Below are 26,526 nucleotides of genomic sequence, written 5' to 3'. Positions count from 1 at the left end.
AGCAGCCAGGAGCAGATTATGAGAGAGAGGAGTCAAAAGATGGGAAGCACATGCAGTAGCAGTCCCCATATCATCTCACATCTGCTGCCATGGTCTACTTCAGAATGCAGCTGAATCTAAATCTGCAAATATCTCTTGTGTGTGCAAGCATAACAGTGAACAAATGTTGCTTTTCTGTGAGTTTAGCAAACATCATGGGCACTCTGCTGTGAAGGAGGAGAGTTTTCCTCATCCACAGCCAGACAAAGTTCATCATAGCACTCTTTATCTTCTGTTAAAGCCTTGAGTTTTAGCTGCTGTTACAAACCAGTTGGCAGGGGTTGGACCATTTGGCTTTCTGTAAAAAATCTGATACCCTTTTCAGGGTAATTTTCCACACATGGAAATGGTTGTTCTCAATGAGAGCAAACCAGACACACAGGAAGCTGTGTGAGTGCAAAGAGCTCATGTAGTGTTACGTGCCCAGAAAAACTCCCTCAGCATCTGGTGGTCTATGGCTCAGGCAGCCCTGGAGATGGAGGTCTTTGTATCCAGTGGCCTCCAGAAGCATTTCTGGACATGAATGCCCCTAATCCTTTTTGAACTAATGTGAGCTTTTACAGTCCACATCACAGAAAGGAGTTCCATAGTTAAACTGCTCATTTCATGAAAAATATTCGTCTTGACTTCTTAAGCTCGGCTCCTACCAGCTTTGTAAGACATCCACCAATCCAAACATAGAAAGAGACTGTGAGTCATGGTTCTCAGCTTTCCCAGCAGTTATCATAGGTTTTGGTCATCTTTTCCCCAGGCTGAAGAGAAAGATCACACCATATCCTGACAATTTTGATCTTTTTTTCCCACTTCCATGCTTCTCCTCTAATCTTGCTATTTTCCTTCCTAGAAGACTGAGTGAGCAGAGAGGACCACAGTGTCTAAAACTTGACTGCACCACAGAGTTATAAAGTAACATAGAGTTGTTTTCTAATTGCAACCTGTTAGTCTCATTGCCATAATTCTTTTTGTTTGTTTTGCGTTGAGTTGCTAATGTTTTTAACAAATTTATCGATTTATGATCCCAAATATTTTTTATGCATTAGAACTATCAGGTCAGACTCTTTTGCTGTGTGAGTGGTGCTGAAGTTCTTCCTCCCCTGTGTGTACCCCTTAAATCTCTTTTTATTCAAATAGTACAGGCCTCCATTTCTCAGGTGAACAAATAATTTATTTTTAGACAAGTTTTTGTAAAGGAAATTATGTGGAGTAATAAGAAGCACAATCAATCCTAAGTAGATGAGTACAAATGGGAATATTTAGGACTGTTGTCACTCCTCTTTGTGCCTCTCTAGGAAAATTAGTCTTCAGGATCAAATTCTGATACATAAAGACTATAAAATTGTTGCCCAAAGGTGCAGGTGCCTTTCTTAAGCCAGCCTTTAAAAGGGCACTGCCTATACATATATATCCCACATTATAAAACAGGACAGAATAAGATGAGATGTTATTCTGTTAACTAAAGTCAATGTAAGTATAAGACAGGAATTTTTTCAGACACCACTGGAAATGTCTACAAAGTTCCTCTATGGCCAAGAATATTATCAGAAGTACAGCACAGCAAATCCTAACTGAGAAACCCTAAATCAGGGCAACAGCTGCTCAGTTTAAGGTTGCATATCAATATTACAGGACTAAGTATAAGCATGAAATTTGGAGTATCTGTTGAAAAGGACTAAAAATGAAAGAGGCATCCAGATGACTTTCAGCTATTTAGTGAATTCCTATCCTGCATCAATATTGTCTTTAATAGCAGTTGATAGACTTGTCTTTCAGTATTGTGCTATCTCATGTTGCAAAAATGTTTCCCATTGTTTAAATTTTATGGCACAGTGCTTCTCTTTTTCCAACCCAAAGAATATCATGTCATGGAGCATCCTCTAACTTTTTTATTGGGTCCTTACACTCTCACACTATCTTTAGCACCCAGAAATTAGGTGATTTGAACAGCAAGAATGAATCAAGACACTGTTGTATCAGGGTTGTATTCTGTGACAGCTGGACTGAAAGCTGAGATAAAATGGTCTGATACACAAAAGCATGAAGTGTACCAGTGAATTATCAAAGAAATAAAAGCAACCTGGTACATGTGGAAGATGTCCCTGCCTATGGCAATGAATTGGAACGAGGTGATCTTTTAGGTCTCTTCCTACCAAAATTTTCTGTGATTTTATGATTTCATGCTTACTTTTAAGCAGAAGTTAAAAGCTCATTATTTTAGGAACAGTATTTCAAAACACATATTTAAAAATTAATCCAAGGACAGCAAGGAGAAACTAGTCTATATCATGCTTCCAACATTATTAAAATAGTATGACTATTTAATAGCAGTTCTCTTTACTTTCTCTTTTCTCCATTTCATTTTTTTAATATTCTCTAATGCATTTGCTTGGCTGAGCAAAAATATGCACCAAATTGAATATAGCAACCAAAAAAACTGTCAAGTGAGAGCTGTGATAATTTCTGTCCAAAAACTTATTTTTCTCCTTCATGCCATCTAAAAAGCATAAGGAGCACCTTAGAAATCCTTATATGAGGAAGGTCTTGGGGAGATTATGGAGGACAAGGAAAGGGGCCAAATGAAAATCTGTGCATCTGCCATCCATCAGAAACACGTGTTTCAGGTGGCCATAATAGATGGTTATGCATGCATCTAGAGAAATAATCTCGCCTCATAAACCCCCAAACTGAAAAGCTGCCTAAGATATAGAATAATTTGATACTGGTATATGCATTTTTTACTGTCTTGAACTCATTGTAAATCATCATGCTGTGTGCACTGAGAAATGAATGGTGTTCAAGGTGAGAACTCATAGACATTAATTTGATACTGTATCTAAAATATTGCACCCTCATCGCCATTAAATGATCTATAAAAGGATTGAGTAGTTCAGCCAAATAACCTTGGTTAACTATCACAAATTATTGTTCATTCACTCGTCTTATGGCCGAAGAATAGAGCTGAGTATCTTGCTAAAGATCTTTAATTTGCAAGAACTGTGCAGACCCTGTGCAAAAGGCCATTCCATGGTACTCAGCAAATCACTTCTACGCTTGTGAAAAACTGCAAGATCACTTTTACCAGCGTGTGGATGGACTTTTATTTGGTCTCAACTAAAAGGCAATGGGAAGACATGGAGACAGATAACAATCAGCTCCTCAGTCTACAAAAAATCTATTAGTCCATTTACCATTTACCATAAACCCATCAGCTGGCTTAATATGTGAGATAGGACACAGTGCCACTGACTTTCCATTTTGGCTTCTTCCATCACTAACATTCTTCCCTGTTAGCAAACAAAATGGACAACCAGTTTCCAGGCTGGCAATCCCAACACCTAGGAGGCTTTGGAATATGGCTTCCATCTCCACTCACTCTGTTTCCATAGGAGGGAGTAAAAACTGGGTGTGTATTAGCAAACTGTGCTGGAATGGAAGTGCTTATTTACCACAGGTAGGCAACTCCTGGTGTGCATCAAGAATTTAAAAGACCATGTTTAAACCACAAAATCATAGAAATGCTTGGGTTGGAAAAGACCTTCAAGATAATCTGGTTTCAACTACCCTGCAGGGACACCTTCCACTGGTCCAGGTTGCTCAAGGCCCCATCCAGCCTGGCATGGAACGCTCCCAGGGATGGGGCATCCCCAACTTCTTTGTCCAACTTATTCCAGAGTCTTACCACCTTCCCAGTAAAGAATTGCTGCCTAATATCTAAGTTAAAGGTACTTTTGTTCAGTTTGAAACCTTTCCCCCTTGTCCTGCCTCTCTTCCAATGGAGAAATATTTGGGGCAGGGGAAGGCGAAATTGAAGGACTAATGGAGAACATTATAATGAGCAACACATGTCATGACAGCAGGAAGGGATGAAGGGGATAACTTATTTATTTATGTTTATTTATGAATGCTGAGGTAAAGAGAGTATTAGAAAAACAGTAACCCTTCCAAGATCTGCATCAGGACTTGTAGGACTATGAAATGAAATGTTTAAAAGGACTTTTACAATTGCATCACACAGTAGATTGAGCACAGCAGTTAAAGTTAGCAAAAGGACAAGATGACTTATATACTGCAGATCAAGAGAAGAACAGTGAAACAAATGGCAAGTTTTTGGCAAATGTTTTTGATACTCAGAAAGGACAAAAATAGTGGTGTTAGAGGACAATTAGTTCATGTTGCTCTGAGTTCTAGCTAATAGTCACTGGACTGTGAGCCATGCTCACTGCAGTTAACAGCAATAAAGAATATCTTAAAGAGCTTATACAGCATATCTACTATTAATAAGCAATTTTTGACATGGCCTCAAGAAAGGTCATCCATTTCAGAGAAATGTTACCCAGCAACCTTAACAAAAAGATGCCTACCAATCATCCTAAGGGACAATGCAACAAGTTCATGCCAAGGCACAGAAGAGTTACTTCTCTTTTTTAGAGTCAGATGTTAACCTGGGGCTGGAAGGGACAAAAGTTCCTTAAGGCTGTGTCCAGTCATGTTTTGAGTATTTCCATGGACTGAGACCTCACAGTTTATATGTATACCTGTTCCAGTGTTTGTACTCCTTTTCTGTGAAGCACCAGTAATCAGGACAACAGACAATTATCAAGGCTGGCTTTAAAGACATTTAACTGTGAAGAAATGGAGAACTTAAGGCTTCAGGCTTCTAGCAGAAGGGATTGCCCGATAAAAAAACATTATCTTTTGCTGTTTACCAGTTTCCTGCCATTATATAGGAGACATTTGCAGTATTTGAGAAATTATTTTGGGTGTGGATTAAATGGTTGTCCTCTTCTGGTGATAACTGAAATAACTTGGTTTTCCCCATTGCATTTACTTCTTGATCTTATCCTCAAAGAAGAAAATCACATCCCCACAAAAAAATTAGATGTTTTTTCATTGTCTTCCAGCACTGACGCACCTGGAAAATAAACTGCCACAGAAGCAAAAATCATAACAAAGAGACAGAGCCAGATTCAGCAAAGGATTCCACAGAAAGCAGAACTGTGTGAAAGCACTTGCTTGGCTTCATTTTGTAACTGACATAAAATTGTCCATCTTGGAAACTGAATTCATGAGAAATCCAGACCATGCTTGGGAAGGAATGTTTCATGAAAATGAAAAAGGACTTCCCTTGTCAGAACGCAATTTTGTCCTGGGGACTGGTTGACTGAAAACTGCAAACCTGAGCAAATCTGATGGAATAAAGTTTGTACAAAGAGGAAGGAAGAAAGGAAATACACAAAAACATATTGCATCTTAGGTCAGCAATTTTTGTGAGCTGGGATGATGCTGACTTCATACCCTATTTGCCTCTGTTATGCATGATCCATGGAGGGAGCAAATGTGCTGCATCCCTGACTGAAGCTTTTGTTGTACTTTTGCAGAAGCAACAGCTGCCCAATTTGCCAACCCTGCTGCTATGTGATTCTACCCCTGGGGACTCAGGACAGTGGTAAAAAAATCTAAATAGTATGCCCTAGACTGCTTTGTAAAGAAGGCAGTGAGACTGCCTTCTTTGTGAGACTGAGGGCAGGATCACAAAACAGGGGACCTAATCTTTAGTGCATGGAAAATCACACAGCTGATCCCACCACAAGTGGCAAAAAAATTGCACTTCTCTTTCCCTCCCCCTTCTCTGATACTACATAGATCCTCTGTTTTTCTGGTGTTAACAAAAACACGACCTCAGGTCATGTGAGGAACCAAGTCCTTTATGTGATGGGAATGATAGATAAAGTCCTGGATATAAAGTAAGCCAAATTAACAAAGGAAACTATTTTGTTTCAGTAAAAAATAGCAATTATTCTTTTGTTTCTTAAACCACACATTTATATCCATTCTTTTTCTTTCTTTCTTTTCTTATTTTTAAAATTGTATTTTAAGTGAACTTCTATGCTAGTGGTTATTACTTTGCCAGTAATGTCTGGTTCTGCCTGATAACATCAAGCTTTGTAAAACAATGTAGTATTGTCTGCAGTCCCTGCTATTATAGTAAGTTAACAGTTACTGTAAACAGAAGGGCTCTTCGTAGAGAAGATGAACCAAAGATATATTTTGAATTAAGCACAAAGCAAACACTCCAGCTGGCAAACATTGCAGGAATAGTTCATTCTTTCAAAAAATTGCATTGGGTTTGCACTGCCAATAGTATACACAGAGTCATTGTTTCAGTCTCAGCAAGAGGGTTATTTATACACTTTGAATGCGTACTGCTTTCTCTTAAACTTCACAAAAGCAGTCCATTAAAAGCCATACCAAAAGTATGAGGGTTTGCCCTAATGTTTAAGGTTCATTTTCTCTGGTGGGTGTCACTAAAGCTCATTTTAAACAGGTCTTGAGGACAGAGGGGAATATTAGGTCACACAGTCAGATCTATTGTGTCTCATAGGCCATAAAATTTATTCCAGCTACTTCTACTTCTGTGTGGAGCCCAATGGCTGACATTTGGCTCAAGTGTGTGCCTGGAAGGTTTGCAGCCTTGGATCTACCACTTTCTGATGTAACTGGTTCCAGCAGAAATCAACCTCACTATTAAGCATTTGTATTGTACTTCCATTTGATTTTCTTTGGCTTTGATTTCCATGCTTAGGTTCCTATTGTGCTTTTCTCTGATCCTTTAAAAAGCCCTTTAATAACTGTTATTTCTTTACCATCCAATAACCCTGAACCATCTGAATGCTGTGTATTTTTGGTTCATTGGTACTTCTGAATAAAGCCAAGAGGGGAAAAGCAGAGAAGCAGTTTTAAGTGGAAGCTAACTAAATTTTATTTGCTCTGTTTGGGTTTCTTTTTTAAAAAAATAAAGTTATTTCAGTTTAAATTGAAATGATTTCTCTTCAAATGTGTTGTTTCTACTTGAGAAAACTTTCAGCAACTTTCAGTTTGGCATAAGGTGTCCATCCAGAAACCCCTTCCCAAAATGACCCCCAAAACCCAGAAGGAAGTCCAGTAAAATTCGTGTTAATTTTTTACCTTATCCAGTCTACGCTTTTTGCTAGAATGGTTCCACGAACCTATTTTAATCAGAATTTACATGTGAAAAGCACTTCAATTTTTAGTATTATTTAGTATTATGATTACTTCCCTAAAGCGTACCTGCTACAAAGCCCCTATCATTCTTCTTAACTGAATATATTTGATGTGGAATATGAAATAACCATTATCAAAACACAGAAACATTAGCTGTCTTTACTGTTTCACGAGAACTAGATGTCTTTTTAGTGCATCAGAAAGAGTTTCATGAGGATGTTACCCTGCATTTCTTGAATTAGAGTGTTTAAAGGTTAACTACATGTTCAATCCAAAAAAGCTGGCTAGGAAGCAGATACACATGCATTTGAATATGTAGGAATGTCTGTTTTCTCTGTGTAGTTCTAAACACATAGTACCTATGCATCAACAACTAGGCAGAAAAATATAAGATGAAATTTACTATTAATGATCTCTAAAAAAAATAGCTCCTTGTGATATGACAGGACCACCATTAAGCAAATATTTGTGTTCCAGAAGATATAATTTTTCCATGCTTCTGGTCTCATTTTCATACGTGTTGCACAAGCCACTATGAATCTTCATCTTTGACTTCCCATTCTTGCTTTCATCTAGGAGCTCAAATCTAACTTGCATCATGGGAGTATTACAGGGCAAAATAGCCTCTACAATTCTATCAATGGCATCCATGCAATTTAATGGAAATATAAAGAGCAATTGCCATCTTTTCTGCCCTCATTAGGCAAATAATGATATTTTCACCTCCACTGAGCTGTTAGTATGCCTTGCCACTGGCTTTACACCCAACATTACCATCCCTTCACTTGTGAAGGTGATGATAATACATGACTAGTGAAACTTTCATTTTAGCCAGCATCAGCACATTGCAATCAATAGAGTATTATGTCTTCTGTGATCCTAATAATTTTACTACTGGACTTATGTGGCAATCAACAAAATTAGAATGAAGACTAGTCAGTAGGGATTCTCATACACTCTAAAATATTTGCTTTAGGATCAGTGAAAAAGTAGGAAATCTGCCAAGAGTTTTCTGGCTGGCAAGTCCTTGGAAGCCTATGAAACTTCCCAGACTTCTCATTTTTCAAGAAAAAAGGGCAGTTTTGAAAAGTTTAAAAAGACTGCAGGCTTTATGGAGCTTTGTGATAACTTTTAGAGGGCACAATTTTTTATTGGGTAAAGTGATGCAGACAACTTTCCAGGCAACTTTCCTAGGCCACTTAAAAGCCTTCACTGTACCCACCCAGCTCTGCCATCCTCTGACATCCAAGTGGCCAAGTTCTCTTGTGCTTCATCAGAGATGGACCCACCAGACTTACCCACCTGTGTTTCTCAGGAAAGGCAGGCTTTGCCACCTGATGGGGGCATTAAGCAAGCCTAATGTTTCACCAGATTGGAGAATGTCTTTGATGGTGAAGAAAATCTTAACAATGATGTTACATCACATTCCTTAATTATGGAATTTTGTATTTAATCTCTTTTCTGTATAGAAATAAAACTGTTGAACAATGGAAAATGCTGCTTCAAGAAGGAGAATAGATATGTCGATGAAAACAAACAGGTGACTTTAAAATGTAAGAAAAAGATGACTTGCAAGCCTCATGCTCCTTAATGTATCTACACGGTTTATGAACTTTATCTGGTTAGTAACAAAATAGAGACCAATGAAACAGAATTCCCAGAACTTACATGTACATTTTGGCTTTATTTACAAGGTTACATGTAATATCAGCTGCTTGCTTTTTTTTTTTTTTTTGACAAAATGAAGCACCTGAATACACTCTAACTTCTACCAGCCCTTGAAATACTGAATGTTTTTCTTATAGTCTTATGAACTGCATGCAGAAATCCCTAAACCTGGAAAATTCCAAGACCTCACAGATGCCAAAGAGAGTTTGAAAAGATGAAACAGCTGAATGAAAAGATTTCAGCCACAGGAAGGGAAATAAGAACAAATTTACTTCCATCCCATCCCAAATAATCTTACTGAGAGAACTGTAGTAGTTTGTTTGGCTTTTTGGAATAGTGGATGGCAGCAGTACAATGCAGCACTAGGAAATGCCTCTGCTCTTGCATCTGTATAAGGCAAGCAACTGAGCAGCCGAGCCAACATTTCTTCTATCCCTCACATTAACTGAAACTAGAATCTGGCATGGCAAATTGAGGTACCATTGAAACAGAGCTGCTATGAAAACACAGAGGAAATCCAGTCTCAGGCTAGTTCTGACACTGCAGAGCTTTCACTTTTTACGTAAGATTTTATATAAAGTGTTTTTACCATATAAATAGACAGGAAGAGACACAAGGGAGACACGAGAACGTTTTAGTTATTCCTAAATAGTTCCTTTTCCTCTTCTTTGTTTTCCTGATGCATTCCCCTGATACCAGGCCGTCAGTAACACTCAGGCTTTGCTCTGCAGTCAGATATGCTGCGCAGCACCACAGTGCATGAAGGCTTTTGAATTAGTGCCTGAGTCGAGAGGTGACCCAAGAGCGAGTTGGTGAAGTCCAATCTCCCTTCCTCTAAGGGTGCTAGTCCTCCTGGACAAATTGCTTTCACAGTCCAAACGTAATTTCATCAATTAAGAGCAAATTCTCCCTCTACTAAAGTCTTTTGGGTCTTTCTCATGTGGTCCATTATGGCCTGCTAAGTATGATGGCAAAACTAGCAAAGTCATTATCCACACAGCAGTGGAAGCTGCTGGAAGAGCATTGCAAGGCAGTCTCCAGTGACCGTGTATGCTGTGCCAGGAATTCCAGTGGGATGGGGCACATCCCCCAGGAACAGGTCACAAGCCTGTGTACCTTCCACATCTCATAAATACAACTGCTATTTTCCCTCCTGTTGTTACCCAGTAAGAAATTGCTTTACTGGTGATAAATGCACTCAGTGAAACTATTTAGATAGTAGCAGTTGATAATTTACTAGAACAGATTCTTAAAAAAAGACAGAAAAAAATCAATGGGGGTATCTCTGGTGTATTGATTAGCAGATGGATATTCATATTATGAGAGATACAAAGCAATTTAAGCAAAGGAGTGAGAATTGAAATGGATTGGTATCATTAGTTAAGCTGGATAGGATGATGCAAGAAACAAAATGAATTTTGAGCTTTTTAAAGGAAGCAGCGATGAATGTTCTAATTTCAAAGAAGAAATAAATGGAAATTTAAAAAAAAAAGTTTCAATAAGTCTGTTTAAAATTGCTTCAGCTTCCTGGAACAGAATTACTACTATGAGGACAGAGACTGGATGCCTCAGGAAAAATTTGTTTTATAGTGACTTCAATCAGTATCAGAGTGGCCCAAATATGCTGGGACTGTCTGCCCTGGTGAGCCCCAGGTGGGATGCCCTGAGCAGGTAATGGGCTGACAAGCCAGTGGGGGTGAAGCTGGGAAGTGCAAACAGAAGGTAGCTGGTCTATCCTGAGTGGGATCCATGCTGCAGATGCTGGGTGCTGCATTCCTGCTGTGAGAAACTCTGCTTCCCCTGGTGAAAGAATCCACAAACCTCCACTTTAAAAGCCAGAAATTCTGAAATCCCCTCTTGAGGGGTTATCCTGTAGAAATATGACAACCTAATAAACAGAGCTCTGATGAAATATGGTCCACATCTGTAGTCATTTTGTAGTTGACCAAATGTGCAGCCTGGAGTTTGTATTTGCTAGAGCTAAGATAATAACAGGCCTGAGAACTCCCAGTGGTTGTTTGCTTTGATTTGCAGAATATTTGTTACACCACATTATAATCAAAAATTGGGTATATCCGCTGGTAAAAAATCACATGAGTAACAAAACCAAAACTTCTGCCAATATTGCTTTATATTAAAGTAAGGGGGGGAAATGAATAGATTTCTTATGAGATAGTGAGGGTTTTGTTTTGTTGTTTTTTGGGGTTTTTTTTGGCTGAAACATCCTATGGCCTGTGCTAGGACTCAGTAAAATAAACAAAACCAACAAATTAAGGCAATAATCTACAATATGCTTATCACCTTGTTATCTGTGATTCAGGTCACTTAAAAAATGTATCCAGAATGTTGTACTCCTTCCAGAAATTAAATAAAAGTAATGTTGTACGAGATGAAGAGGAAAAGAAGAAAGTCCATTCCATAGTGTAGGTAGATCAGAGGATCAAGGTATGAGCACCAGGAAATTTCAGGAGCTGAAAGAGTGAATGCCATAGGAAAGGGCAGTGGCAGATTTACTTTCCTAGCTATCCATCAGTTCAAAAAGTAACACTGACCCAACTGGCAAGGTGTTCACCCTAGTTTGTTTTAAAGAGGGTTTGGAAGTTGCTGTACTTACAGCAGGCAAATTTGAAATTCAGCTACACTTGAGGAGGAGGCTGCAAATCTGATGGAGAAATGTATGTAGAAGAGGCCTTAACAGGATTGAATTAGCATCAGAGAGAAGCACACATAAACAGTAGAATAAGGAGCTGGGAGTCCAACAAAGTAGTCAAGGTATCTGAAATGCCACTTGATGGCCATCCTTGTTTTGTGTGCTCAAAAGGAGAAAAACAAACAAAGTAATAAGGTTAAACTGTTATGCTAAATTTTCCTCAGGGATAATTCTTCCCCTGAGGAAAATTTGGTAAATGTCAAAAGAAGGGTAAAAGTAGGGTATACAAGAAAGGATGCTAAAGAAAACAGCATTTTAAAAATTTAACTAAAGGTCTCAAACAAACAGAAAAGCTCAAGGGTTTTTGTTTTGCTTTGCTTTTCTTCTTTTTAGAACTCAATACACTAGAAACAGCAAGGCAACAAGTAAGGGCTCAGAAAATGCAAGAAACAGAAAAAGAAGTCAGAGAAAGACCTCAAAGAAAATCTATTACTTCACAAAAAAGCTCAGAAGTCAGGTAGTAAAGTGAAAGCTGAAGTATGGAGAGTCTGCTTTTTTTCAGGCTGCAGGAGGGAGATTAGTCTTCACCAGACACTGAAACAAAGTAAATAGGGAAATGGGGCAACACAGACCAGAGCTGGGTAAAGAGTAAATTAAAGAGTGTTTAGACCGTAGAGATGTATTTGAGTCAGCAGTGCCTGACAAAATCCATGTCAGTGTACTTAAGGAACAAAGCAGCTGACAAAGATCTGAGATCCCACACAGACCGGGGAGGTATGGGAGGACAGAGTCTGAAAAGAAGGAAAAGGACTGGAATTCTAGGGCAACCAGTCTAATTTTTTTACCCAAGAGAATTGTTACCAAAACCCAGTGATTTACAGACACCTAGGGAGTAACAAGGCACAAACATGAAGCGGCCTACAGTTCACTTCAAACTGCAGGGCACACCACAATGAGAGCTACAGGAGGTCTCTGCTGCTTAACACTTACTTTACATTTTCTCTTTAAGAACTTACTGCTCCAACAGAGAACATGTATCTGAACTACCTGAGAACAAGCAGGCTCAGGAGCATTGTCAGGATTCAAATTCAGCTCATTCTTGATGAATCCAGGGATGAGTGGTCTGGAATATTTCAGATTAAATTGAATTAAGATAGGTGCAGAAAGCTGTGCTGCTTGAAGAGAAATCAAATGTGCAAAATGTGGAATAACAAGCTGGGAAAAACCTTGCAGGGAAGCAAAAAATAAAAAATCTGTGGCACCTACAGGATACCAGAACATATCTCAGAATGGAGAAGAATTCCAACCAGTCCAAGATCTTGTTAAAGCCTTGCTAACATTTACTCATGCATGTAATTTAAGCATATATTTGAGAAGAAGATTGAAACTGTAGGCCAAGACAGTATACTGTGAAGAAATAGAAGTCTCCATGCCACATGACCATGGAGAAATGTTACAGAGCTTTGTTGAAGAGATCTCTCAGGAGCATCTAGAAGCACATCTCAGCTGGGTGCAGCAGCTCCTTCGCCATTATTCAATCAATTCAGTAAGTACAGGTATTCTCTTCCATGACAGACCGAGAAAATTAATTTAAGTCAATGCATTGGAAATACTTCTGCATTGGAAGCATTTTCTGAAAGGACTAAAGAGCATAAAACACAGGCTTCAGGCAGGAAGCAGGTTAGATCCTGCAGCATGGGCATCTCTCACAATCTGCTGTGACACTGGACATCCATATGGACAGACACGGTGTCCACTACGAGATCTCTGAATAAAAGATGCTGGAATTATGTTATGTTGGTATGGGGATGGGGATCTCAGTCCCCATACCATGCACACATTACCTGAGATTCAATGTAAGGGCATGTGCAGGAAAAGAGAAACCTGAACACTTTAGTCTGAGAGGTATGAGCAGAAGTGTCACCTGCAGGATCTCCAAAACAACTGTTCTGCTCTGCTGCCTGCTTTAGGAACCTGACATCATCTGCAGGGTCCACTGCAGGTTGTGCACCACGTCTCAGCAAGTACACGACAAATCAGAGAATAAGGAGGAGAAAAACAAGTAAGAAAAGGAGATTGGAGGAATGAAGTTTTGAGGAAAATAGAGATGTTTGGGAAAGCAGTTACACCATTTTCTTCCTGTGCACAAAATGCTTTCAAAAGGCAATGGAGATCAGTTCTGGCAATAAAGGACAGGGCGTGATTTTGTAGCAAGGTCTATTGAAGGTGATATGAGAGTAAGGTCACCAAAGCCATAGGATGACATCTCATGACAGTTCCCTGAAGAAGAAATAGTGCAAAGGACCTTGCTGTCATTTACCAGCTCCCTTCTCCCACCCTTTGAGCCCTTGCCCAGACCAATGCCTACATACAGGGATAACTGAAGGGCTCCAAGTGTTTGTCCATCCACTCCATCTGTGTGTCAGTCAATAGTGGTGCAGAGGGGGAAGAAGGGGGAGTGCAGGGTTTTCTGAGTGACTGACAGGGAGGGAGAAAAGGAGACTACACCTTGATGGTGAGACAGTCAGCAGTGATACAGATGCCTCTTTTTCAGATGGTCACTGAATCTCTGCCACTTAATCGGTTTCCTTCACTCGGTATTTTTCCTAATTCACATTTCCATCTCCTTTATCCTTTTTCCTCTCTGTTTCCCATAAATTTTTCTCTCTTGCCTTACCATTTTTTTCCAATTTTCCTTTAATTTTTTTCCTTCCCAGAATGAGACCCTACATTTCCAAGTCACATTTTGATTGTCTAGTTGTGGTGGGTTTTCTCTCCTGTGGCTCTGTTCTGTAGCTGGGCTCTGCACATATTTTCACTGTGGAGCTCTTCTGCCAAGGAAAGCATGGACTTCTCTGAACTGATCAGCACTAGAAAAGACCAGGCTAAGGAGAAGAATGATGCTGAAAGGGAGAATGACGGGGAAGTGTTCCTTAACATGTAATATACCTGATTCAAGTGGGAAACTTGGCAGACTTGACCAAGGAAAAGCAGGACCAGACTGCCTAACATCTGCTCAGAATTACCTATGGGCCAGCAATCAAGAGGTGCTAACACCCAGCACAGACTCTTTATTTCCTTTCAGCAAGAAATCTCTTCAAACCCTGGTGGACAACTCTGGTGCTGTGTCTTCCCACCAAGGCAAACAAGTCACTAATTGGATCACCTTCTTGGAGGTCTGATGAATGCATTGATGTGACCATTTTAGGAATTTCAGCCTGAAGGAGGAATTTAAAGAAAGAAAAAAGTAATTTGAAGAGTGGTGTTGCATCCACTGAGTCTCAGGAAAAAAAAAAGGAAAGTGAGAAATAGGTACTATTAACAATGAAAGAAATCAGATATGCTATTACAGAACAGTTCAAATGGTCAGATAAAAGGCTGATTATGTGGCTCTTAGAATGTAATTTCGACCATTACCAGGCACTTTCTATCACAGCAGATAATTACTACTTGTGAGACGTGACCAGAATACTTGGTGACAAAGATATCTGCAGTCCAGACTTCAATTTCAATATTAAAGTGGTCTGTTTTCAAAAATCACACATCATTTCACAGAGTGCTTGGACACAAAGAAGTCAGCCAGTCAGATGCCTACAGTGAAGCTGCTCCCTGCAACTCCAATTCTTTATGTAGCCAGATAGAGAAAGCCTCACAAAGAACTGCAGCTCATTTTACCATCGAGTGGCTGTCCTACACACAACAACAAGGCAATCCATTCCTCTTTTGCAGGTACCAAAGTGATTGATGACCCAAAGGAGAGCTGGAAAAACACCCTTATGCCTTAAAATGCATAGTCTGAGGTGATCTCTGCACGCTGACCATGAATGTTTTCTTTGTTCTCTCACATTAAACAGATGCATAAACAAGTATCAGAAACAAGAAAGTTATTATATTAGTTATTATATTAGTTATATTTATAGTTAACTGAAATGAGACAGTTATTAAGAAAGTTTCTTGGATATAGGATTAAAAGAATGCTGATTGAATATAAACATTTTACTTATTTTCAGCCTTAGGATGAGACAGTGGAGATTCAGATTAGATATTAGAAATTTTTTTTCACTGTTAGAGTGGTCAGGCACTGGAATAGGCTACCTAGGGAGATGGTGGAATCACTATCCCTGGAGGAATTTGAGGCATCTGGATCTGGCGCTGGATGATATGGTTTAGTGGCTTAGGGGTTACAGTGGTAGTGCTGGGTTGATGGTGGGACTTGATAATCTTAAAGGTATCTTCCAGCCTTGATGGTTCTATGAATAATGCAGGCATTTGTCAATAGACCACTATTTCTACTAGAGCAAGGAAAAAAAAAAGAGGCAAGGAAAAAGTAAAATGCACTCTGAGTGCATTTTCAATGTAGTGTTGATGGAGAAACAGGACCTCCTAAGAGCAGTCTCTTAGTTTGTTTTCCATAAATCTGTTGGGCAACTTGAATCAATAAAGTCTTCTGGAACACCTGAGGGCTGTTAGAGCTCTTTTCCATCATACACTGTTTTATAACAGCTCAGTTTATTCAGGCTGAGTGTGTCCGTTTGCATATCTATCCTTAGAACTAATCTGAAATAATGATGTAATAATGGTTTTAAGGATAGGCCTCTGCCATATAAATCTTAGGTTTTAAATTATACAGAGGCCCAGTGGCCCTTTAGAGCTCTTGCACTCCCTGACTGATAAGATTTAAGTCCCTGAGGTCCAAAATTAACTGTGCTATAGCATGCATTATGGCTGCATCACAGAGCAATTTTATCAGCAGTAGGAGACAGCAGAACTGCACAAGTCTGGTGCTATCAATAGGAAGTGATGACTCACCCAACTAGTGCTTTCAAAGTGGCAATATCCTATACACTAAAAATACCTTTTGAGGGTGATAAGTGACCCCATTGCCAGGAATAGGTGAAAGAATGTTAGCAGCAAGAAGAAGGAAAAAAAGCCTTTACACATCTCACCCTTTACTTCTGATACCTGTGAAAAAAGCTCATTTAGGCTGTGAGTTTGACCATTAAATTGAGTGAGCTTTTCAAGCTTTATTGACTTGATTTTTGAACTGAGATGTCATCCTTATAAAACAAGTTCATGTCAGTCTTCACAGGGCCCACTGACAATGTTCTGATCATATAAACACAGACAGAGACAAGGCCTGGGACGTGTTCAAATAGCGCTGTGATAAAAGAACAACCTGACTTGAATGAATGGTGGATAATGTTTAGAACAATAGGTGAAAGGTGCTCAGGGAAGTTAAAATAAAGAGTTCTTAGTGCTCAGAATGAATCCTAAAGAGGAATGATATGATTTGGTTGTGTGTAAGCCTATCTATCCTGCCATTCAAAGATTTTGAAGACCATTTTTATGGAGTTCCAGAAGCAGTGTTTGATAAGCTTACCAGTCCATGTGGCACCCTTCCAAATCTGCATGAGGCAACACGAATTCAAGTTGCTTCCAGCTTTCTAGAGAATAGATTGGATGTTAAGTAGAGCAAAGCAAAGCAGGTTTCTGCTATATGTCTAGACATGGATGGTAAATGACTTTTTTGAGGGTGCATTGATTAGAAAAATGACTGCTTGCCCTTGAGTCACTGCCAAGCTCAGACTGGCTCTATATCATTGATGAATACTGATGCAGGAGGAATGAATAAACTTCTGCAATAACATTCAGTCTACACTGTCACTGAGAACTTTTTGAAAGGAAGAATGTGGGTAATCTACTTGTGTAAAGGAAAAGTAAGAAACAAAATTGCATTTTAAGCTATCTTAATTTATAATATGTAGTTCAGTGGGCTGTAGAAGTTTAATGGCTTCTTATTTTATGTATAATCATGCATTTTCTTTTTTAGCAGACTGATACTGATTTCTAAAAGAATATAGATGCAGGGTAAAGATTCTTGGGTTTTGTGGTCTTTACTAGGGTTTTGTTCTCTAAAGTTCCTCTGGTGTTTAGCAACCTGTGTGCTCCATAGGAGAAAACCTTCCCCTAATATCCAATTTTCTTTATTACCAAGTCATTTTTCTCCTTCTATGAATCTCACAAGGATTTTTATGCTCTTTATGAAAATTTCAGACTCTTTCATACTTGGCTGATGTTGGACAATGAGTTCAAATATCATCAAGTCCCTGGAAAGCCAAACACATAAACACAGATTGAGAGCAAGTACATTTTGTATCTGTTAGAAGTCAGCAACAAAGGGACTCCTTGAAATGCTGGACTTGCCCCTGGCTTTTCGCTGAAACTGCTCCTCAGCCACTGGATTTCTCTCTAGTGAAACAGAAAAATGATGTAGAGAACTCTAATTCCTAAATTGCAAACACCAAGTGAAATATATGTACAGGCTTTATGTTAGGCACCGATAAAGGTAGCAGACTTTTCTTTGGACTGGAGCTTTTAGCAGCTTGCTTGTAATCCATTATGGAAAGGTCAGTCAAAATCTTCAGTGCTCATTCCAGACTCACAATTCAGTTGTGTCTCCTTGTCCTCTTCTTGAAGGACACAGGAACAATAAGAGCAGAAGTGGAAATCCAGGGAAATGACAAATATATTTATTTAAGAAAGATAGTCAGAGAGTTCCAGCAAGATAAGAGCAGTGCAGCAAATCAAGATGAGGCAAATACCAGGTCCTAGCTCCTACTGAAGCCACCTAAAGGGCAAACTGGTGCTGTCAGAGATATTCATGTCTCCTGATTATCTCTGGCTACACGTTCCCATCACCAGTTGTGTGCCAGTGCCTCTGACACGAAAGAATCAGAAAACTACTCTGGTCAGAAACCTAGCACTTTTTATTATTTTTGGACTGGTTTTCAGGCAGATCAGTTTACTGAACTGGCTCACTGGACATCAGGATGAATAGTAGAGGTGGCAAAAAGGAGAATTGGGAATGTATGGCCAAGGTTAGGTGAGACAGGCTCCACTTCTGTTGACTTAGGACCATCATAAAATCACAGCCTAAGCTGTAAATACTTGAAAAGCTGGTAGGTATTTCTTTCAGAGTGCAGCTCTGCAAGACAATTCATAGGCAGTGAAACATATGGAGTTCTGTATCTCAAATAAATGTGTTCACAGGGCAGATACAACATTTTAGCTAAATAAATTCTCTTTGATATTAAATAATAAATAAATTTAAGCATCAGAAGCTATTAACAGAAACGTGATTTAAATGATTAGCAGCCGATATCATTTGCACTAAGGGAAAAATATCCAGAACACACTCTATTCCTACACCTTGACAGAGGTGGTCTAAATTTTAAACTCAGTAGAAAAAGACAATAAACTCCCCAACATTAACTTCTTGGAAGGTCAGTAGTGCAGAATTCAGAGAAGGTTTGGTTCTGCAAAAGTTTTAGCAAAACACTGCTTCCAGGGAACTCCAGCTAGTGGGACAGCAAATGCAACCTGAAACCCAGTTTGTTTGGAAATGGCTGCATATGTACAAGTCTTAGGGGAGTGAAATTAAGTAATTTCTTCCACCAAAAAACAACAGAAAGCCGCAGGATAAGTTGCCCAGGCTATGGGACATCTTCCATATAACTGAGGAAAAGCTGCAGATGATGACAAATTACTACATAGCAGAGCGATAATGCTGCATTTTTTTTCTTTCTTTTAAGATAACCCAATATATGCACACATTTGATAAATTAAAACTGCAGTTTATAAGTAGCATGAAATTCTGAAACCAGGAAACAAAGGTAGTTCCTCTTTCAAGCTGCTTCTTCGGTGACATTGCTATTACACTAACAGCTCAATTTCCCTTTCTTTGACAACCAAGCATCTCTGACAAGGCAGCTTCATTGAACATCTTATTTCTGAAGACTGCATTTTTTTGATAAAAAAGTGCAAGATACCAGGAGATATATCCATATTAGTAAATTCAATTTCAATATCACCCATTTCATATCACCCATTTATTTTCTGGGTATGTGTTCCTCCATATAAAGAAACAATTGTCAAAGCAGGCTTAAGAATATTCTACATCCAAGGAGGATGAGAAACAGTGTAAAAAAAAGGATCTTTCTGCTTTGGGGGAAATAGAGATTATGTGATTCAATTTTATTTGTTTTTCACTTTTATAAATTTTAATTTTGCCATTTGATTGAGACAAATCCTAATCTATCCAAAGCTATTTTGAGTTGGTGTTTTCAGGGTGAGTTTGTTGATGGAGGTTTTACTTTTCTTCTTCTTCCTATATACTATGCAATGTGTGTCTTAAAACATGTGTTCTTCCACTCAAGAAAGAACATCCTCAGAGACAAAAATTCCATATTTAAAATTTATTGTATTTTGATGCCTCATCCACCTGGCTGATGATGGAGTTGAAATACTACATTGTGCACAAGCTTTTGATCTAAATATAATTTTTTACTATCATTTTTCCCCTTGGGAAGAAATAGAACAAAATAAAAATTTCATCAGTTCACCTTGAGGGGAGGTATGTTTTATCTTGGGTTTTTTAAAACCAGTTGCATGACATGGAAATGGTCTTAGGTTTTGTAGAAGGTTTCGTTTTGTTTTGCTTTCTCTGTCTACTTTCCCCATTTCCATTGCCTCCCATCTTTTACCTGAATCAAACCTTCTTTCTCTTTGATAATCAAACTTCCATTTAACTTCTAGCCTCGTCATCTCTGTAGTTAAGTGAAATAAGCATAAGAGTGCATGATGCCTCAAAAATAATGAACTCGTAAATAAGCTACCTCTGCAAAAATAAATATCTACATGAATAATGGTAGGGTGATCTCATCTATGTACACAGGAATTCCTTAATTCCAGATTATTACACATTTGTCCAAACTTACTGATTGCTTTCAGTATCTAAAAAATTTTGAGAGCCCAAGTTGCTCCATGTTTGAAAACTGATGAAAGCTTCCTCTTAGCTGAATTCTCAGGTGTACAGGAAAGACCATTTTATGGCCTTTTTACAAGTTAATACCTGGGGTGGTCTTACTTTGGGAATTAACATTAGAAATGGAACAGTTTTGATTTTCCCCCTGTTCTGCTTAATTCACAAATTGCAGATGAAGGTATTTGTCTTAGGCAGATATCTCTTGGGTCCCCATCCCCATTTATGAAAACTGCGGTCTGGACTCAGTCTCCTGTGGCACCTTTCTTCCCTTTTGCCTGGTTTCCTTCCAGAGGATACTGGGCTCCAGAAGGATAGGACATGCTTGGTTCTGAGCAGGGATTTCAAATGCATGTTTTGGAATCGAGGCATGAATGTTAGCAATTCAGTGACAAAGGGGGAAAAACTTCACAGGGAGAGAGGCTGTGCTTTATGGAGAAGAGAACAAAGTCATAGCCTGGTTATGGTTTCTGTCTAAATCTGTATGACCAGAAAATGACAGAGATAAAAAGCACAGCCTTCTTCCATTTCCCCAGGGAAGGCCTGAACCAGCCATCAAGATATTTATCACTATCAGGTGAGGGAAGGGTGGGATTTTTATCCTGACTTACATCTGTCATCTGAACATGACTGTCCTCACTCTCAGTGGAACATTGCTTTCCCAGGCATGCAGGAGCAGATGAAGCTGCATGCTCTGCCCTAACTCTGAATAGACAGTACACATTGTAAAACCACATTGCCATCATTTTTTGCTTTGGGTGAAGTGCACACCCTCTACTTCAGTTGTAGAGACTGCTCCAATGTAGGCTAATGTGTTTGTTTTATGTTCTTAGTGCTCTGTTTCCTGAACATCTCAAGATCTTGATCATAAGAGATGTTGTAACAAAAAATCTATTTCTTTTTAATGACTACAATTCCATTGAGACACAATAACACAATACTCCAGGTCTCTGAAGTAACACATGAAAAAATTACAAGAGAAGTCTCAACAGATTTGGGATATGACTGGTTGCAAGTAGTTCAGTCGTTGGTTGCAACTAAAATATGGGGCTTGCTCTTAAAAACTTCTTTCACTATTAAAATAAGATGCTTTTTAATTGGAAAAAGTTTTAAAATCCATCTATCTATGCATTTCTTGGCCTACTTGTGTATTTACCTATCTACTTACCAAGCAGCCTGCCTATCAGTCAAATACATTATGTTGCAGAGGCCCCCCTTTGTTAAGAAGGGAAAAAATGTGTGCTGTGTGATGTTCTGTGTCCCTTGGTTCACAGAGGTCTAATCAGAGATAGATTCAGAACAGAATAGCAAAAAATGAGCTAGTGAAATCAGAGTGGCTTTGGTTGAATAACAGAATAAGGGAAGAGTCAACAAAGCTGACTATGCAACTAAAATGTACATCAGCTTGTAATACTTGATGCTTCTCAACAGGAAGAGTTCTGCTATAGTTATGGGTAAAGCTACATTTGAGAGGCTTGAATTTCCAGACTCTGAATTCATCAATCAGATTGTGCAGTTCACAAAAAGGACAAGCCTGAATATCATGTTACATGAAGGTGAGACAGCTTTGATGTCATGACTCTCACTGCAAGATGTCTAGAGCAGCAGTGCTTGGGAAAAAGTGCAACGGAAGGAGCCTGTAGGCTCTAGACAGCTTTGGTTTATTGCTGCCTATCTGATGCCTCAAGAGGCTACCTAGAACAGAGGCTAGACAGTGTTAAAGGAACAAAATAGGTATTTATTAAAAAGGCCTTCAAAGGATACACCTTGGGCAGTAGAAGAACCTGGCTGTGGCTCCACCCAGGATGGACAGCAGGTCACACGTTTTCACACTTTTATAAGTTTTGGTCCGTTTACATATTTGGGTTAATTTTTCAATTACAGATTCAGGTTATGAAGACCCATACTCCCAGATTGCTCTCCTCAATTCACCATTGTTTACACTTTTTGGGCCTGAAGCTGCAACTGTGTCCTTGGTTCTCAGGCTGGAAAAGGATTGTTTTGTCTAACTAAACTGTGAAGAGAACTTGCTAACACTTGATATGAAGTTCAGAGTTATATGCTAATGCAGTACAGAATCTCAAAAATATGAAAGCTAAAACTTTTGGCATCACATCAGCGTACAAAGTTGCAGGAATGACCTATTCCTTATTGAGAGTAAGGTCTGACAGAGGCAAGCAAGGCATAGATGGATTTCAGCAAAGAGTACTTCTGTCGAAGTTCTTCCAGACTGATGGAGGTTCAAGTTAGGAAATGAGACAATAGAAAATGGAAGGTAAATTACAATGACACTGGGTAAAGCAACAAAGAAAAGGAGCAGCAGTGACAGAAAAACAATTATGGTCTATGTATTTTATAGCTAGAGTGAGTAGGAGTGTTTCTCCCACCACACTGGCATGAAAGCAAGAAGAGCATCTCTTGCCAGGGGAGTAACAGACAGAGCAGCTATATTTCATGATAACTTATGTTCTGGGACTGTCAAGCTGCTGTGGGAGCTGCTCAAAATTTGTATGTCAGCATTGCGGCAGCTCATGACTTATATCCCAAGGACAAAAAATCATTTTGGGTTGTATTATATACAGAAATACAGGTTGTCCTTTATTCTGTGTGAGTTGTTTTATTACCTTCTTTATCCCATGTTTAAATACTTTCTGGAAGTGTTTTACCTAATCTCTGACATGTGTGAGTCATGTTCACATCCAGTCTCTAGAATAAATTATGTGTGCAATACATATTAGTTTCCTGTTACATTTAAAAATGTTGTCAAGGAAAGTTTCCCCTTACATGACAAGAGGGATGTGGGATATTCTGCAGCAGTTCATGCTAGCTGGGGACTTTTGGACAGCTGTTGTGGTGCAACATTTCAGTCTGACTGAGGAGTGTCTATCACATTTGTAACAGGACAGCTTTCTGGACAAATAAAAATGGCAGATATCATCCTCAAATGCCTTTTCCATGTGGCAAGCTATGGTCTGTGAAAACTCCTGAGTGTATGCTGGGTGATCAATGTAGGGATTTATATCTGCACACACAGGGATGGTGTTATGGCCACAGCCCTTCAGAGTGCTCTCTCCTTCCAGCATGAGCTGAAGCTTCATTGCAAACACCTGATCCCTTTTCATGGGCAGGCTGAACTTACCCAAGCAATGGGGCACAGTGACTGTGTGGTAGCCCACATGTGATGTAGATGGCAATCCACTTCCTGCCTACTGACTAATTTTGGTAAAGAACTGAATCCACATCGTACAGGATCTCCTGACACTCTGTACAGTGCAGGCTGGAGGCACAGACTGCACCTAAGCACAGTGCAGAGCTGAAACTTTTTCAAGAATTTAGACAAACAGCATTTTACTTCTGCTGAGCTTTTCATATGTCCATGTTTGAAATGTCCAGGGTAACAAAAATAGAATAAAATAATTTTCAAGGTGGAAAGAATGCAAACAAAATCTTTAAACCAAAAATATTTTCTAAAATACTGTCTGGATCTTAAGCCTAAATACTTCAAGGACAATTAGCAGCTTTGTTAAGAAAATACAGGGCTACCTACAGCACAGGTCAAATAGCAGCTTCAACCTGTCTGTCAACTTGCTGAGGAGCAATTTTCACATCCAGTTCTTTGATAGATTATCAAATTATTTTTTAAAGGAGGAATTTATGCATAATGATAATGGCTAGTCAAATGACATGAGCACAATTTATCAATGACTTTTTTTTTCTTCTTGTAGAGGACAGTCTCAAAAGCCTACACATCTCCTGCAACAATTTCAGTTGAAAATTGAAAGCAGCTTGAAAATCCAACCATCATCTTTCTGTGCTTCAGTAGGAAGAAAGATGAAAAGTTTTTAAAAAGTTAAAATATCGTGGAGATCAGGAAGCAATTCTGTTTATTTAGCTCATTTTTACTATAAATATTTAGAAGAGAAATGTAGAGAGAACAGGATGAGATAAAATTCCCCATACAGTTTAAAAAAATTAAGAGCAAATAGTCAATGACAAAATAGCAGAGTAATTACCAAGAAAAAACTTCTACAAAAGCATACAAAAAGCCTGGGCTAGATGTGATCATATTTCAGCCTTGGACACATGCTGTATTCTTAGAATACAGGAAGCTCCTCATCATGCCAGCTTTCAAACAAAGGAAACAAAAAGAGAAGCATTGCTTTAAAAAGCTAAAATACGTTCTATTTAACAATACAAAACCCTCAAAGAAGAAAAGACAGAAATATCTCAAGCTCACATTTGGCTAAAATTCCCTTTTCAGCAAAAAAAACCTCTAAAGATCAGTTGAATTTATTCAAAGAAAAGCATTGATGTGGAGAATGATTTTGCATTACTCTCATAACATGAATTCTGTGAACAATAATTGTTCTTCATGGCCCACTAGTCTTAATAATGTAATTCGGCTCAGAAATTTGCAAATATATTATACATTAACATGAGAAAAATGAGATACTAGAACCAATTGTGAAAGCTGCAGATTTTTTTCAGGTTGACAAACTGAATAACACTAATGCCATTTATATATATGTTTCATGGATCTTTTAAATATTTAAAGAACACAATAATTCTAAGAAGTATTGTTTATTAATGGGTGATTAAGTGAGCACTGAGCAGGTGAGCTCCTCATTCTCATTAGCCGTGCAGGGCACGGCTTTCGTCCAGTGAGCAGTGGACATCTTCTTCTATAAGCAGCTGGAGAATGTTTCAGGATCAGCAGCCCTTGCTCTTGTAGGTGACTGTAACCTACCAGACATCTGCTGGGAACATATTACAGCAGAATGGAGGCAGCCCAGGAAGCTCTGAGTGTGTGGAGCACAACTTTTTGTCTCATCTGGTGCGTGGGCTCACCACGGGAGGGAGAATGCTGGAGCTGTTGTTTGCAAATAGAGATGGGCTGGTGGGAGATGTGGTGGTTGGAGGCCGCTTGGAGCACAGTGATCGTGAAATTATACAGTTCTTGATATTTGGTGAAACAAGGAGGGGCATCAATAAGACTCTTACATTGGACTTCCAGAGGGCAGACTTTGACCTTTTTAGGAGACTTACTCAGAGAATTCCTTGGGAAACAGCCCTTAAAAACAAAGGAATCCAGGAATCCAACTATTCTTAGTTGTTTGGGCATGCTAAAATACAGAGATCTTGAGAGCACAGGAACAGACCGTCCCTGAGTGCTGAAAGATGAGTCCCTGAGGCAAATGTCCAGCCTGGATGGGTAACGAGGTTTCAAAGGAATTTAGGATTAAAAAGAGAATGTATCATCTTTGGAAGGAGGGTCACTTCTCTCAGGAAGTATTTTGAGGGGATTGCTAGGGCATGTAGAAAAAAAATTAGGGAGGCCAAAGCTCAGTTTGAGCTTAATTTGGCAACTTTTGAAAAGGGTAATAAAAATGTTTTTACAAATTTATTAATGGGAAAAGGAAGGGTAAGATCGACCTTTGTTCTCTACTGGATGTGGGAAGAAACTTAGTAACTGCAGGTGCGGAGAAGGCAGAAGTGCTTAATGCCTTCTTTACCTCAGTTCTCAGTGGGAAGATGGCTTGTCCTAAGGATGACTGTCCTCCTGGGCTGGCAGATGGTGTCAGGGAGCAGAATGGAACCCCTGTTATCCAGGAGGAGGCAGTCAGAGAACTGCTGAGCTGCTTGGAATATTCATAAATCTATGGGCTCTGATGGGATCCATCGCAGGGTGATGAGGGAACTGGCAGATGAGCTCTCTCCATCTTTTACCAACAGTCCTGGCTCACTGGAGAGGTCCCAGATGACTGCAAGCTGGCCAGTGTAACACCCATTCACAAAAAGGGTGGGAAGGAGGATCCCGGTAATTATAGGTCAGTCAGCCCGATCTCAGTACCTGGTAAGGTAATAGAACAGTTTCTACTGAGTTTCATCCCGTAGCACTTACAGGATGGCCAGGGTATCAGTCACCGCCAGCATGGGTTTAGGAGAGGTAGGTCCTGTTTGACCAACCTGATCTCCTTCTATGACCAGGTCACCCACCTGGTGGATGCAGGAAAGGCTGTGGATGTTGTCTATTTGGACTTCAGCAATGCCTTTGACACTGTCTCCCACAGCATCCTCCTGGAAAATCTGGCAGCCCATGGTTTGGACAGGAGCACTCTGTGCTGAGTTAGGAACTGGTGCATGGCCGGGCCCAGAGAGTGACGGTGAGCAGTGCTGCATCCAGCTGGGGCCTGTCACCAGGGGTGTCCCTCAGGGTCTGTGCTGGGGCCAGTTCTGTTCTGTATTTTTATTGACAACATGGATGAGTCTTTCATTAGTAAATCTGCAGATGACACTAAGCTGGGAGCACATGCCAATCTGTTGGAGG

General features: G+C 39.4%; 1 protein-coding gene across 1 annotated transcript in view; it reads right to left on the bottom strand.

Annotated features, from left to right (window-relative positions):
- The window catches only part of LOC135442937 (uncharacterized), a 219,744-nt gene extending 193,447 nt beyond the window's left edge, over positions 1-26,297 (bottom strand). Inside the window, exon 1 of the mRNA XM_064703210.1 lies at positions 26,101-26,297. Coding sequence (XP_064559280.1) covers positions 26,101-26,297 — 197 coding nt within the window. The remainder of the gene's footprint in view (positions 1-26,100) is intronic.
- Positions 26,298-26,526: the final 229 nt, after the last annotated feature.

The sequence above is a fragment of the Zonotrichia leucophrys genome, chromosome 2 (genome assembly GCF_028769735.1).
Source record: "Zonotrichia leucophrys gambelii isolate GWCS_2022_RI chromosome 2, RI_Zleu_2.0, whole genome shotgun sequence".
Lineage (NCBI taxonomy): Eukaryota > Metazoa > Chordata > Aves > Passeriformes > Passerellidae > Zonotrichia > Zonotrichia leucophrys.
This window is presented reverse-complemented; position numbering and strand designations above follow the sequence as displayed.